Source organism: Larimichthys crocea, chromosome XXI (assembly GCF_000972845.2).
Source record: "Larimichthys crocea isolate SSNF chromosome XXI, L_crocea_2.0, whole genome shotgun sequence".
Classification (NCBI taxonomy): Eukaryota; Metazoa; Chordata; class Actinopteri; family Sciaenidae; genus Larimichthys; species Larimichthys crocea.
Window position 1 is genome coordinate 19,848,747 of NC_040031.1, and position 16,216 is coordinate 19,864,962.

Sequence of the window (16,216 nt, forward strand, 5' to 3'; positions counted from 1 at the left end):
TACAGTTGTAATTGCAATTAACCTGTGATCATTTTTATATTTGACTCTGTAAAGAAGACAGCAAGAGTGCAAAGGTAGAAACCTTTGTAGTTTACCTTTGAGCTAGTTCTAAGAGAGACTACTTTCACTACAGGTATAATATTAGAGACCGACCTCTCTTGCTGTTTAGGGGAATGTAGCTGAGCACTATTGTGGTGCAGCTTATTGGAAGTGTATAAATTGCCAGGGGGTCTCTTTTTCCCATTTGCAGCAAGGTAGGGAGCATTGCTATATTGACTGCATGATTGTGTTCAAGAAAGCTTGCTGGTATAACTGCAAAGACAGATAGCTAAAGTTTCATAAAATATTGTTCAATTAGATGATTACATCTCTTGGTGGAGTCTACACCAGCCATCCAATGCCTAAAAAAAGAAATGCCATATTAAAATCTAGTGTCCTCTCCTTCCTGACTTTAGAGATATTATTGCAGTGCTGTGGGGTGTTTCCCCTGCACAAACACAAAAGAATATTCAAGCCAGACGTATAACATAAGCTCAGACTGATTGCGCTAATATTAATGTCTACATCTTTTCCCAGGCTTCTCACAGACTAGACTTAAGACAAAGTGATGGAGGAAAACAAAGAGAAAAACAACAGAAAAAGCGAACAAGATGAGGGAAAGATAAAGAATTGAAGCTGCACAATAGAGTTAACCTTAAAGGAGAGTGGATCAATAAACCAATCAAAGTGTTAAGGATTGGCTATCCTCTAGTGAACCTTAATTGTTTTATAATTTATCTCATTAATATTCAAATGCACTGTCCAGAAACATTTATTCTCTGGTTAAATCACTCAGTTTCCCCCATATTGCTACGAGAACATTTGTGTTCTCTGTCAGAACAATGGCAGCTTGAGTTTGGCATCCCTGATCTCAAAACGCACTCCTCCTTTGCCCACCATAGTCTCAATTATGCCAGAAAATTACACTACTCTCGTTTCCTCCCTCTCATCCCCTCTGATTTATCCCTTTTTGGGTAGGACCGCATGGACAGATGGAGGGGGAGCATGGGAGGTGTGCTGCCCCGGGTCAAATCTCTCTCCAGCTCTCTCTCCATGGATTTTATGAGCAAATGGAGGTAGGAATATGCCAGCCACGTCTCGTGCCTCTGCCGCTACTGTGAATGAAGCTAAAAATAGCAACATGCGGAAGAGGGAGGCATTCCAGATGCCCACCAATCACTGATGCAACATTGCCTATGTCAATTTGTGTGTGTGTGAGAGAGAAAGAGAGTATTTGGAGGAACTGTCAAACCACTGTTGCATGTAAGACTTAAGTCTGATGTTGAGAGTGTAGAAGACGGTGGAAAGACAAAGACAAAAACATGGGAGGTCATCAAACGAATCAAAGTGAGACACAATGAGTACATACACTAAACATGCATAATTAATGGTGTCAGAGAACCAGGATTATCTGATATAAGAAGCCACTAGAAAAAGAGATTTGTAGACAACAGGAGAAAACTTAAATCTGCTGGAGTATTGCTAAGGGACCAATAGATATACTGTAGATAGACAATTAATCAACATTAATGACTGAACATGTTACCACAACTGGAAAATGATGAGTAGATCAACACAGCAATCACCACTACCATACACTTTAACTCATACAAACCCATATGTTTGGCTGCTACAATATCAGGAAGGCGACATATAACCCCCTTGGAAAGAGGTGTAACCATCAAAAATAGGTCCTGGCTACTGAATACATACAGTAGGATGTCCATAACTGAGGCCCTGGAGACTGCTAAACAATGGTTTACAATGCTGGCAGCCAGACTGAAGAAACACAGCAGAGAAGCACAGGCCTCATATCTCCAAAAGAAACCATCTACAGTGGCATCAAGCTGCAGTGTAGAAATATAGCAAGAGAAGATCCAACATGAGATGAAACTGAGGACTACTGGAAGAGGGTATGGGAGAAACAATCACCACATAGCACCATTGCACAGTGGGTGACATATCTGGAAGCTGACCTCCACATTCTCCCCGAACAGGAACCAGTCACCAGCACAGCAGCAGACCACAAGCATGTGAAGAATTGGATAGATGAAGACTCAAGCTGATTCGCATCTTCTTAAAGTAACTACTGTAACAGCACTGGATGGTGCCAAGGAGAATGTTATATCTTCCTATTTGTTTCTGCAATATACAGTATACCATTAAGTTATAAGGATTTGTCAACTGGTAGAGATTTTGTCATACTTTTTCACACCATCTATGGTTGTTTTAAACCATTATGTGCACTGCTGCAAATAAATGAGATACAGCTTGATTTTTCAAATGCTGAATGCACTAAATTATCCAGACATTCAGACATGCCCATTCGCATGTGGTTATTTCAAGAAGAAGAAAAAAAAAAGCTTGTATGATATTTTTGTGTGTAATGCGTTAGAGAAGCAGAAGCAGAAGAATCCTGCAATTTACTATCTTAACTCAAACATTCAACAGTGAAAAAAGTCAAAACAGTGTAGTATCAAATACATAGTTACTAGAAAGGTTGTTTTTTTCCACCACTTAAATCTTTTGCATGTACATATCAAACAACCAATCAATTTGTTGACCAATTAGGCCCAGCACTACCAGCAGCACAGATAACCAACTTCCTACCATTGAGCTCCTACTCTGACTGGCAACGGCAAAACACTTTCACAGTACCTAGAACTACAACAGTGACAGTGTGGGCAGATGGTAGTTAAGTCGGAAAGGATAATTAGGACTAAAGGGATTAAATAACCAGGCTACATAGCAGGTACTGGAAACAGGATGACTGCAAGAACCTGTGATTCCACAAGTGATAGCAACTTTATAGGTAAGTAATAAAGTACTTGTAATTAAGGTACAAGTACTCAAGGTCCAAGGCAATCACATAAGCCGTACCTGTCATCAAATATTCACCTGATAACCTCACCAAAACAGGAGCTGGAAGCTGATTATGTCAGGAGGAAAAAACCCAACATGCCTTGCTAGAGCACTAGTAATTGTTTCAACTTAAATGAACACATTTTTGGCACTGCTCAAACTACAAAACTTAGAGCTATAGCAGCTTAAACTCATTGTTGTGACCCTGCTGTTTCTCTGGCTTACAGGGTCTTGCTTACTCTCTGTAAGGCTACTTGCGTAGTTGATTGCATAAAGATTATTAATACTTAAATTACTTCATTAAAATGAGTACAGGACACTTCACAATTCACTGAGAATTGAATCCAAATGCCAGCATACAAAGAATGTATGCTAGAGAAAGAAGGGCTTAGTAAGCATTAAAGCCATTGTCCTAAATCGAACATGAGGCATCCACATCCACATCAGTAAAATGGCCCCTCAAAAAAATTGCAGAACAAAACAGCAGATAAGGAGAATGGCTGCAGGAGTAGCTTGGGAAGCCAATCCCCTCCATAGGAACATGGGCAGACAGAAGAGGTGGCAGGTATCCTACTAGTGGTTAAAGAAAGTCAGACTAAAGGACAGCACCCAAATATGTCATATTGGCACAGTAAACAGCACCAGGTCAACAGAAGCAAGGTTTAACCAAGCTATACAAGACCGTATTTTCAGATAGTGCAAACGTGCCACTAAGAAAGTTGAGCACATAGAATAAGGGTATAAAAAGCAAGCAGGAACAACATGGCACAACCAAGTATGTGAGACATGCGCAGGAACATATACAACTAGTAAGGGCTACCATTAATTCAAGCCATCCATTTCTGTTTATCTCGATCAAAGACACCAAAAAGACTGGTTGGGAATAATAGAACTGTGATCTGTAAACAGTAAAGTACAGTCCTGTGCAGAACCCTCAGACTTATAGTTTTATGGTAGAATACCCAGATATGAGGAGGAGACACAGATACTGGCCTTTTTTCCCCATTCACTTTCTGTGAATGAATAAAGAGAATGCACTGAAAGAGGCAACAAGATCAACAAATGAAGAAGAATGGCTGAATGCAGGTAAAGAGTAGCATGGCAGACTATTTATGTCAGTGTCTCCGTCTCCACTGTTGAGAGATGAATGACACCCATTAGCAGTATTGGGATGTCATCTCTTTTTGCTCCAATCATAGAAATAGAGTTTTGGCTGAACTGGATATGAAGAATGACAAACGATACCCATGATATGAAAAAAAAGCCCAATCTTCTCAAATACGTGCCCAACAGTCTGACTGAACAAATGGTGGTATCGACTGCTGATGCAATTTTACTGTCTCCTACTGCCAAGACACAGTATTTAGTTAAAGTTGCACTAAGGACTGAGCAACACTTGTGTAATAATGGACTTGGCTTAATTTGAATCACAAGTTAAATCACCATCCAATTTCCCCCAAATTATATGTTTCGCGTACACCTCCTTATGGGAAGTCTTCTTAACAAAGTGGAATTAACCAAATTTAAGTCAGAACTCTCACAATGGCCAACTTTTCCACAACTAAATTTTTATTCCACTTGATCAGCTCATCAAATACTAAGAAAACTACACTCCACACACTATGAATACATTTCATGCATTCCCATTAAAATACACAACACAACACCAACTGGGTTTCATCTTTTAGATCTCATGTAAAATTATTCACTGAAAATATCAGTTCACATCCAAGAATAGAAATGCTGTATAAAATCATACAATACCAACACCTCATACTAATTAGCCAGCAAAAAATATTAATTAGACATAACAGGCCAGGCACTGAAATAGAAAGTGTGAGGATTAAGCCATTTTAGATTTGAGGTCTCACTCCTCTTGTGTGAGGCCCTTACTCCTCCCTTCTTTCCTGCAGAAAAGAAGAAAAGTGTTGCTTGGTGTTATCTTTGCATGGCGCCTCATTTTCCTGATCCAAGCTTGAGACACAGCAGGAGGTGTGTAATCCTACTTCGGGCAAACTATTCTAGTGTAATCTCCTGCTTGCTCAGAGTACACACAAGTCACTTTTGACTGCTTCATAAAAGATTCAAACTGTCAGGTTCTGGCCATCTGTCATCTGCCTCTATGTTTGTCTGTCAGACTTTGAAACTCTCTGTCTTTTCCATCTATCACTATGTCACACTGTATGTGTTCTTACCTGTTTGTCCTTATATTGGACTACATATGACTGCTTGAAAGTGAAATAATTGCTCTGTTGAGCATCCTTACATTGCATAAACACATTAAGGTTCACAGTCAGGTAAAGTTCCTCGGCAATAGGATGGCATGTTCAGGTATACTTCTGTGAGCATGCTTACATTACATATTTGTGTGTGTCTGTATAATATCTATGTGTGAGTGTTTCAGCTCGACCGAAACAAACGTTTTTGTTCACAGACGGCGATTCTGCAGCACCTTAGGGGAATACTCTGCTTTCTTTTCAACTGCTCTCCTTTTATTTCCTGTCTTTATTCCTAGCATGCAGCGCCAGAGCCTCGCTAAGATACAATGGGTCATTTCAGCCAAGTAGCCAACAACAATGAGGTAATCAACAATAACATACACAAAGGCAGCCTCTTGCCTTTGCCATTAATGTCTGGGGAAACAATCAAAAGGACACTCAAACTAAGCTACCTACAGAAAGCCAACCTTGCAACTGAGCACGAGAATGCAGTGCTTGGTTTGACAAGTTGATGATGCTCAGTAGATGATGTCCATTGGAAATGTGAGGGCAGAAGAGGCTGAAAGAATGTAAGTGTTGCCACAAAGGCACATTAGCATTAGAAAGCTTGATGCTCTTGACATAGAACATGGTACCTCTGATAGTGTGCTGCTGGCAGGGAGAGAGAGACTACATTTGGTTAGAGATATGTTGAACTCTGATAAAAGGCTTCTACATCTTTGCATTGATGTGCAAGGCAATCACTTTTTGTTCAAGATCTTCTTAACCTGTGTCTCGTCATTGTAATGAGAATATAGTCCTTACTTTACAGTAAAGCATGAAGTACTTACTTTAAAACAGCAAAAAAGGAACCCTACTGTCTAACCACTACTAGCCACTAATGGTTGTTGTTGCATTGCCCTGTCAATTACTCAAACAGGACAGGATAGCTGTTGCTGAATGCATTTGAATTACTATGAATGAACTGACTGACTAATTTAGGATCTGGACATTTGCCCTGTTTCAAACCACCTTCTGCAGCAAACATAGAAAGCCAAATATTTCTCCTCATCGTTATGATTTTGAAAAAAGAGGGACAGTACATACCGTATGTCGAAAATGGGAAAATAACGAGAAGAGCAAATCAGTGTCACGGTGTAATGGTTATTTTTTTATGTGTCTGCAATACTACTCAGACACAGGCTACATCTTCAGGTGAATTCTTGCGTAAAGATTTTATTGAAAGAGATGTCATCCTGTCTGTACACAAAGCAACAACACAAATAGAGAGACACAGGTAAAGTTTCAACTATGTTGATCCTCTACTTTGTGTCCTCCTGTGGATTTACAATGCCTCTCATAGCCGTCTTTATCCCTGATGGCTTTTCTCTCCCTCTCCCCTCCCTCTGCCTCTCCCGCTCTCACCCTAAGTGGCCAGTTGTCAAAGTCAGCTGAAGCCAAGTTAATGAAGAGGTAGATTTATTAGCGAGACATCAGTGGGATAGGCGGTGGGGAGCGGAACCCCCAGAAGCCAGCAAGTAAATACAGTCAGCATACCAAAAAAAAAAAGAAAGACAGGGTAGAGAGAGGAATGTGATAAAAGAAAGGACACCAAAGAAAGAGAGAAAAAGATATGATGTTTAAAAGAAATAAAGCAAAACCCGTAATGCAGACAGAACAGAGGTGGAAAGCACCCAGTCAGAGAGGAAGGGGGAGAGGCAGCTTCCCTCTCTTTTATCCTCTCTCCAGCAGTGGCTACAGAACAAGCTCTTACCGTCTGTTGTAGGTCTGGGATTCCAATGCGGATGACCACGGTGTTGCCTGTTGGCTCCTCCATGGGTGCTCTTGCACTGTGGCTCCGCTCTGCACCGGGACGGAAAGCCGGAACACCGACAGGAAAGGGAACGCCGCTGTCCTCTTCCCGGGAGCTGCCGCTGTCAGTGCTGGCCCCCTGGCTGCCGTTTGCTGTGTGTGTGTAAGAGTGTGTGAGTGTGTGTGAGTGTGTGTGTGTGTGCTGCTGCTGCTGGTCCTGCCGTGGAGGGCTGGGTGGCTCATGTTTGCCGGCTGCCGGACGCAGAGGCATGCTCCGTGTTAGGGGCTCGGTCTATGTCTCTCTCTCTCTCCAGACACACACGCAGGCACACACACACACACACGCACACACGCACACACAGACTCACGCACATACACCGATGGCTCTCGCTCACACACCGCTAACAGCGTGCATCACTCGCCTGAGAAAGAAAAAGAGGGAGGGAGAAAGAGGCAGGGAAGGAGGGTGGTAGAGAGAGAGGGGGGCAACAGGAGATTATAGAGAGATGAAGGGTAAAAACAAAGAAAGAAAATGAGTACCGGGCAAACTTCAAAATAAAACTGAGAAAAGATGTCAAGATAAAGCGAGACGTTAAGGATTTACATTCACAGAATGGTGTAAAACAATTTACCTCTAATCTGTGATCTGCAGAAAAGATAATCCTAACGCCATTTGTCATTAAACAGAACAGAATATATAAGACAGCAGAATTCAGCGAGAAGATTACTCAATATCTGCATAAAATATTTGGATCTTTAGTATTAACTATGTTAACAGCAGCACTATTACTGAGTTGACGTGACCACTGATAAAAAACAATTGTTCATTTTCGCCTCAGTTTGATATTACATGGTTTTAATATGCTAAATTCATACAATAAAAAGCAACTTCACACCTCCAATACCACATACTGCACATGTTGATGTTCATAGTGTTACATGACTGCTGTCACACACTGTTGCTCTTGCTGTACTGTATGCAGTGCGGTGACATCATGAGAGCAGGGGGGTTGTTTGTTCAGATCAATGTTGGACAGGATTTGGCCTTCATGCTTCACTTTATCTATCTGTTGGGGGATGGGGGGTGTGTCACTGATCAAATGGCTCTCTGGTAAACAGTGACACATAGAGAAAGCAGGCTGCCGTAAAAGAAGAGTTCTCCTCGTTGAGGGTCATTCTCATAGGGGGTGCTGTTTTCATTTACTGTTTCATGCTGCAGGTCCTGTGAAGCCCTGAGAAAGGGACTGTGATTAATGTCAGTCTGACATTGATTTTGAGCACGTTGTGCAACAGGTATCCCAATTTCATAGTCTGACTGTCAACTTTTATGAAGAAACATGTGTTGTTTTTATGCTGTCCAGTCATCGTGTCATCAATTAAAGTCATTGACTATTCAGTTCATGCTGTCATATTCAACTGAACCCAGAACTCAAGATATGAGTGGAAATCAGTACATGGCCTCTGTGTGGCGTGTGAACAAACACTTGAATGCTGGGAAAACTGCCATTTCCAAAGCTGACAATTTGAACAAGTGAGCTTCTCACGCAAGGGAAATCTGCAATGAGACATTTGTGGAAGGTCTGTAAATTATTGATTGTGATCTTAAGTCAGTGCTATGCTGTATTCATTGTTCAAGTTGACACAACAGTTTTTTCCTATTGGGTGGAATTTAAAGCAAGCACAAAGCAGGCAGAATACAAGTGATGAAAGTCCAATGTGGGCGCTTGACTCACTGACACACACAGCCACATGTGCGCATGCATATATACACCGAGGATAAAACTTTGGAAAAGTTGGTCATAAAAAGACACGGTAGCTGCTGATATCAAGACCCAGAGAAAACAAACAAAAGGATAGCTATTCTAGCTACATGCTATGAGTTAACAAATGCTGTTGCCGTATGTGATAGAAGGGAGAGACAAGGGGGTAGACTGTCTGCCGGTGGTTATTCCTCTTGTGAAGTTTCAGTATGTCTCATTGGATTTCCTGTGATGATAGTTTCAGTCAAAATATCTCCTCATTATATTGGAAAAGCCTCAGATTCCTGTTGAGAGCTTCTCAGAGAAAAAGAGAGTTTTATAACAAATCCTGCTGCTGTGCTATATGCTCAACGACCTTGTGGAAAGATTTAGCTGACAGGAGAGCTGATACCAATGTGCTAATTTGGAGTCGTGCATTTACTCACAATTTATGTTTACCTGAGCTGAAAGCAAAGATATTTTGCTCACAAAATTAAGCCTACTGATGGAAATATGGACTTAAATCACTGTTAGTCAAATAAATTCTTCTGATTTTAGGTTGTAGGCTGCTTTATTTATCCAGCAGAAAGTGAACTACTCTATGAGCATTTCCTTGCACCACAGGGACTTGCATGGTTCCACTGCCGGGCACTCTACAGTATGTAATCCCATTAGTATTGGGAAAAGAGCATGGCAGGTGGCCCTAATACATTAGAGGATTTAGCAGATCACTCTACCTGTATGCGATTTTGGCCTGTGAGGTCTTTAGGGCAAGAAAAATTGATAACTCATTGTAGTGTAGCACAATATTCACATTTTATACAGCAATTCTGTGCTCTTATAGTCCCAGCAAAATGGGTCTCCACGTACTGTAAAACACAAGGAATTCTCTTCCAACAAACACATTTTGTTACGAGCTTCAAACAACAACATATTCAGATAGTTATGATTGAGTTATGTATTTGCAACATCAGCAGCTAGAATCCGACACTTGAAATTTTGAAATGACTGATATCGCATTACATGAACTGCATAATAAATAACAACAGATCACACAATTACAGGGATTAATTTGTGGGAATGTGGCAAAGGGACCTAAGATACCTTGCCAATAAGCGATAATGATTCCCCAAGATAGCTGGGGCAAGGCCAGGGAGGCATTTCATCCTACTTGCATCATACAAGGATACACTGTCTGGGCAACAGCACTTGAAGAGGAACAAGTTATCTGGTTAGACAAATGGCAAGAGAAAAAGACAGGGAACTGGGCACCTTTTTATTCAACCTGATTAAACCTCTTTGCACCTTAATTTTTATCAGCACAGTTTAAAGGATAAGATCAAGGTAGAACTGCTGTGTGTGTGTAAGTCTGTAATTCTACAACTATAGCTTAAACGATCTAACAGTTTTGACCATCAGTTAACTGTTTCAGTCATTAGCAAGTTAAAATACCAAATATTTACTTTTTTTTGTTGCTTTTCTCTGTTTAACAAATCGCCAAAAATGTAAGTTTATGGACAAAAGAGAAAACAGAATATGAGTCACACTGGATGCATGAATAATGAAAAGAACTGGAAGTTGCAGCCCTACTTGCAATGTCATATACAGAGAAATCTTGTTTGATTCCATGCTGTACTACTGAAAATGGCATAAACTGGACAAATTATCACTACTTGGCACTGCTTCAACTACTTAATGAAATACTTGGATCCCGAATCTGTGCTGTAAAACTTACATTGGCTTACGTAGGCCTGGATAATAATTCAGTGTTATCATTTGTCATCTTTCCGTATAAAAGCAGTGACAAAGTTTACCTGCACCTCTAATAATCTGTACAGCATAGTGTGGGGATCTCTTATACCTGTTTAGAGACTTAGCTGGTAACAGAGCTAGGCTAACCTAAAAGCATTTGGGAGCCATGAGTGTAGCTATAGATTAACACTGCAGTCCAGATTCTCTGTCTAACTCCAATTGCTTGGGAACATTAAGAGAGTGGACTAGAATTATAAGGAGGTTAGCTCCCATGCCTCAGCTAACAGCTACTGCCTCTTCTCTCTTCAACTCAGATCTCTTTCACCCCATCCCCTCTCACTCCATCTCTTGCGCTCCAGCCTAGTGAAAACAAAGTGAATAATTCATGACTATACAGAGCAGTGTGTGCATGGATCTAGTGCAATGTATGTGTGTATCTGAAGCATCTGCTAGGCTTTAAAAGTCCTTGCCATAGAGCTGTACAAGAGGATATTCACAAACACAACTGAAATCCACTTCCAGCCATCAGCCAGCCCTACCTGCTCCCCTCTAAGACTTCCACACTGGAAAAAAAAAACAGACTGGGGCAAAGGGTGGGAGAAAGATAAACAGTTGACTGAGGTAGCATGAAGCAGAGAGGGGCAGAGAGGATGTGGCTGAAGCAGTCAGTGGGCCAAGAAAAAAAGTAGAGAGAAAAGGAGTGTGAAAGAAAAAGAGGGGGTGGTAAAGTGGGAAGGTGGGAGAGCCGGCAAGAGGGTGGGAGAGCATTACATACTGTCAGCTTTGACAAACCAGCCACATAGCCCATGGCCTGGAGTAAATGTGATAACTGTTCACAGACCCCATCAGAGTCTGCTTCACGCTCCTCTACGCCTGGTAAAGCAAATGTCATGGCCACTCACAAACTGAAGTCACCCGGGGCCACATTTATTCACACACACACACACACACACACACACTTTATCACTCTGTCCCTAAAAACATTTTCATTCATTTGAATGAAAGTAATTCATTGGTGAGACTGAGAAGTTGCAAACAAAATGGGAGAATGTGGTTGGTTACCTGTCTGCTGTGGTGTTTTGTAGTATCTGTATATTTTTCAGTCTACCAGGAATAATAGGCTGATTTGTCTTTCAACAGAGCTGACCTCAGAGGAGCGCAGACATCCATTTTTTCACTTTAAACAAAGATAAGTATGACGGATATCAATTTTCTAGACGTTCAATCCATCCTGGAATTAAGTCAGCGTGAGAAATAGGATATTACTGGGTGAGAATTAGATATTGAGATTCATAAAATGAAATCGTAATTTGTATTGATTTTTATCTTTTCTTTTTGTTTTCTGTGTGTGTTTCTGTGTGGGACGTGCAGGAGCGGCGGTGCTACTTTCCTGCATCGGGAGAATTGTACTGAAAGCAACATGTTTTTTTTAAGTTGCTACCTGGGACATGGCAAAGCCAGCAATCAGCCATCAGGGGTGGGCATTGTAGTGTGGGACCTGCAAGAGGATTCCCTTAAACAATAACTGAGTGGTCCCCGAGGACAGGAAATGGGACTGTTTAGGGTACACCTGAGATGGAAGACTCATAAAGTGGAAGGTGAAGCTGGGGCATTAGAGGAAAGGTTGTCAGCTCAGAAGTGGCAGCTCTTATATGATGGCAGATGCTGACTGTTAACTTGATGTCTAAAAACCTTTTGCACAATCTGGCAATTTTAACAACACCTGTTGATGAATACTGAGAAGCAACTGGCGGGCTTGCTTTGGTCTAGACTTTAATGACTGAAGACTGCAGCCCTCCTCTACCACTTCAGAAGGAAGGTTGACTGACAAGAAAAGTAGCAAGGCAGCTTCATGTTTACAGGACTAGCATATTACTTGTGCATATGAATCTTTTTCCTAAATGTGGCAGTGACACTCTAAAAGCAGGAATTTAGTAGAGGAGACATTACCAACACTTGCCATCTCCCGTAATATAAGGTTTGGAAACCACCAAACATTTGATTACCTTCCTGGAATGACTTTGCTGAGGTCAATGTGGAGCATCTCTGAAATTAAATTTGCAGTTATTTTCAATGAATTAGGCCCTCTTTAAAATGTAATATATGAAGAATATGCAACAGCAAATATTGTGCGTGTACGCATGTGTGTGCATGTGTGTGCACACGGTAGAGTAGACAGATGCCTTGTTACAGTAGCCTCATTCAAAATCAGAAGTGTCAACAGACACACACACGTAATCTCTCGCCCTCTCGCTCACACACACACACACACACACGGATGCAAAGCCAGCTCACACAGATTAGCCGCTCAGTGTAAACAAAACAATGCCTGACCCATCCAGAGCCCCGGGGCCACATGCAGAGGCCCCATATGGAAAATTAGCCATGCACTAAAAGCTTTTGGAATCAATACTCTACAGTAGCTGCACCTCATCCAAAAGCTACTGTCTTTATCCAGTTTGCACGGGCTGACGCAGCAAGCAGATGTGCCACTCTTTTTTCTTTTTCACAACACACACACACACACATACACACACACAGCTGACATATATGAAAACTACAGTAATATTCCTCGGCTCACATGTGGGGCGAGGGTAATCATAATGTTATGCTGTTCATGAGTTATAATATCAATATTTGTTTTCATTTGGTTGGCAGAGTACAAATCCTGCTTGGCAAGCTCCCTCACTATGGCGTTTCAATCTGTCACTCCTACGGAAAGGACTGGATATGAGACAAACCGACAGTGAGCAACATTTTAATGTTATGGAAGACCTATTGCATTTTTTTGCCTATACTGCAAAGAGAACATTTGAGGATATGGTTATTTATATGCTCTGTCAGAAAAGATTTTGTTCTATGTCTGGGGAAATTATCACTGCAGCTGATGTGACAGTTTTAACACCGGTTTATGGTACCACATTCTTTTACATGGAACAGCACAGATATATGCCAACACTTCTATTAATATGCAGAATTAAACTTTATGCAAGAAACACAGCAGACTTAGCTGACTATGAGGTAAACAACGTTGGGCTTCTGGAAAAAACAACAACAATAAAACAGGTTTATACTTGTGTGTGAAGTATACGGCTAAAGTGTAGCATTTGTAAGGATGCAGAGGAAAACTGACAAAAAAAAAACTATGAACCAAAATCCATTTCCACACAGTATCCACACTGATTTTTCTCATCCTATCTCTGCTGTTATTGCCTTCTCTTGTTCTCACACAATTCCATTCTTCACTATCTGTCTGTCTGTTTAATAAATTCTCTCTCTATAACCCCAGAAAGTTGTGGATGTACATTTTCTGTTCCTCTCCGTGTTTCCAGGGTTGCCGCTGGAGTGGCAGTTGGCTCTTTGATGCAGCCTGCCTATTAATAATCAATGGGTTTCCCCAGAGAGAACTTCATAAAGGCTGCCAGCCAATTAAGACCTGTTTCATACCATGCACTGTATTATCTCTCCACAAACCACACCGCAGCTCTTAAAAAGTAGGTTGGGGATGCTGCAGAGGTCAAGTATGTCACTGCCACAATGCCTAATGCGGTTTCAACCCTTTCTCATTCCCAGATGTTGGCAGTTTTTTGTTTTTTTTTCCCATTTGGACACATTCTGTGTGGTTGATTGTGGATCATCAAGCTAAGGGTCAAGTTGACATGCTACTACATAAGCTACAGTGTGTGTGTGGATAATAAATGCCCTGAGTTCTGCAGTCTATGGGTAAAAATATTATACTAGGGATGGGTTTAAAAAGATAAAGAATGAAGGAAAATAAAAAACTAATGTAAAAAAATATACACAAACTGTATGATACAAAGAAATGGTGGTTAAAGTTGTAGGTGCAGTTGTAGGTCCCACAGTAGATGAAGAGGTCTAAAGGTTTAGATGCTCTCTCTCATGTGGACCAGAAAAGAGCTCCATAAGTTTTAAAAATTTGTTTGTGGACTCCTCAAAGAAAATTGTGCATTTTGAAGGGGCAGTGCACCATACTATTTTTATAGAATGTTACTTAAAAAATGATACATTTCAATTAATAATATGCCAATATGCTGCTGAAGCCTCGGCAGCCTATGGGAGCTTTAGCACCTGAAGTAAATGTCTCCAGTCTGATCTGTAGACATTTACCAGTGGGAGTGACGAGAGCTCAGAACCTTTTGGGATCAAAAAGTGGATATATCTTTGTTTCTCATATTGTCTGCTGAAGTGGGGGTGCAGACATCCTTTGTAGTCGTCTGTGGGCAGAGTTTAATGGTACTGCTTCATATCTATGCATATACATAGACAAAAGAGGGAGATTGCTTTGAGAAAAGCAAGTGAGTAAGTTGAAGTATCTCGTAAGTGCTGAAAACATGTTTCCAGCAAAAGATTGTCATTTAAAATGAACTAAGTCAACATGTTCAGAAAACAAGAATTTTAAAGACCTGATAAAGTATAAATACAGACATTTTTCAAATTGTTATCATGATGTAATGTGGGCATCCTTTTGATCAGTTTACTGCAATCAAAACACAGCAAATTCATTCATAGCTAGTCACGCAAACAAACAAAAAATGCCACAGACATGAGGGTTTGAAATGTTTCCTATACATTTTTTTATTACTATTACTACATGTGTGCTAACTATAAACAAACTTGAACAGTGTTATAGCATCTAGTGTGGGAGAAGATGAAAGGCTACCCACTATTTTTGTAGCAAGAATTTAATTTGAGTACTTGAATATGGAAATGACAAAAAGACGCAATTTGTATTGAGAACTCACAAAACAAAAAGGGTTTCAAATAAATAGGGCCAGATAAGTGTTCCTAATTTCCTAGCTGTCATAAGGTCTATTTTTGGGCAAATGATATTCCTCAAATATGTCCAGATGTTAACACTAAAATGTATGCTGATGATACTGTGATTTGTATCCATGCAATATCTAATGAACATGCTGCAGCCAAACTGACAGCTGCAATAAGCACGGTGTCAGATAGGCTAGCTAATTCATGCTTGACCATCAAACAAGACATTTGGTATTTCACTTCATTTCAATAATTCAGTTAATCCTGTTAATTAATAGTAAAGTCATTACTGTACATCTGTGACACATTTCTATTTCTAGGCATTATAAGTGACACAAACTTGTTTTGGATCATCAGCAATGTTAGATTTAATTTGAATCATTTTAAGAACATCAGGCACCAGTTGTCTTCAGCTGTTAAGTTTTCTGGACATACCATGATTTTTCCCCATCTGTCTTATTGCATAATAACCTGGTCACAGGCAGGTGTGACTATACTTAAGTCTGTGTACTCATTCTTTAAGAAAATGGTGTGTGTGTGTGTGTGTGTGTGTGTGTGTCAGGTTGGACATCTACAGACTTCTAATCAATTTAGTATTTAAACTATTAAAAAAATGTCTGAGTCAGGGATAAAGAAAGACCATGAGAAAAGAGATAAGCAAGGCTACACACAACATGTGTATAATTATATATATCATACTGTATAAAAGCATGCACTACAGTATATGTGTATGCGATGTGTGTTTATGATTGGGCATTATGTAAACAGAATATGATGAATAAATCTGGGAAGATAAAGAAGCAATGTATCTAAAAAACTGCTTAAGTAGATGCCTCCTAGTATATTACATGACTCTCCTGCTGCTCATGACTTGTTACACAGTGGTGGCTGTGCACAACAAATTACAATAACATTCAAAACAACTGTGAGCCTTTGTTTTCTCATGAAACGTGAGATAAATTTAGTGAGACAGATGCCACATGAATGAATTCTATAAACGTAGATACCGTACTCATTTTCACGGAGGAA

At 40.4% G+C, this 16,216-nt stretch overlaps 1 protein-coding gene across 3 annotated transcripts in view; it reads right to left on the reverse strand.

Moving 5' to 3' along the window:
- The window catches only part of shank3a (SH3 and multiple ankyrin repeat domains 3a), a 189,164-nt gene that overhangs the window by 126,549 nt on the left and 46,399 nt on the right, over nucleotides 1-16,216 (reverse strand). For all 3 annotated transcript variants that reach the window (XM_027272637.1, XM_027272638.1, XM_027272636.1), the window contains one exon: nucleotides 6,874-7,333. In XM_027272637.1, the coding sequence (XP_027128438.1) occupies nucleotides 6,874-7,182 (309 nt within the window). In that variant the 5' untranslated portion in view covers nucleotides 7,183-7,333. The remainder of the gene's footprint in view (nucleotides 1-6,873; nucleotides 7,334-16,216) is intronic.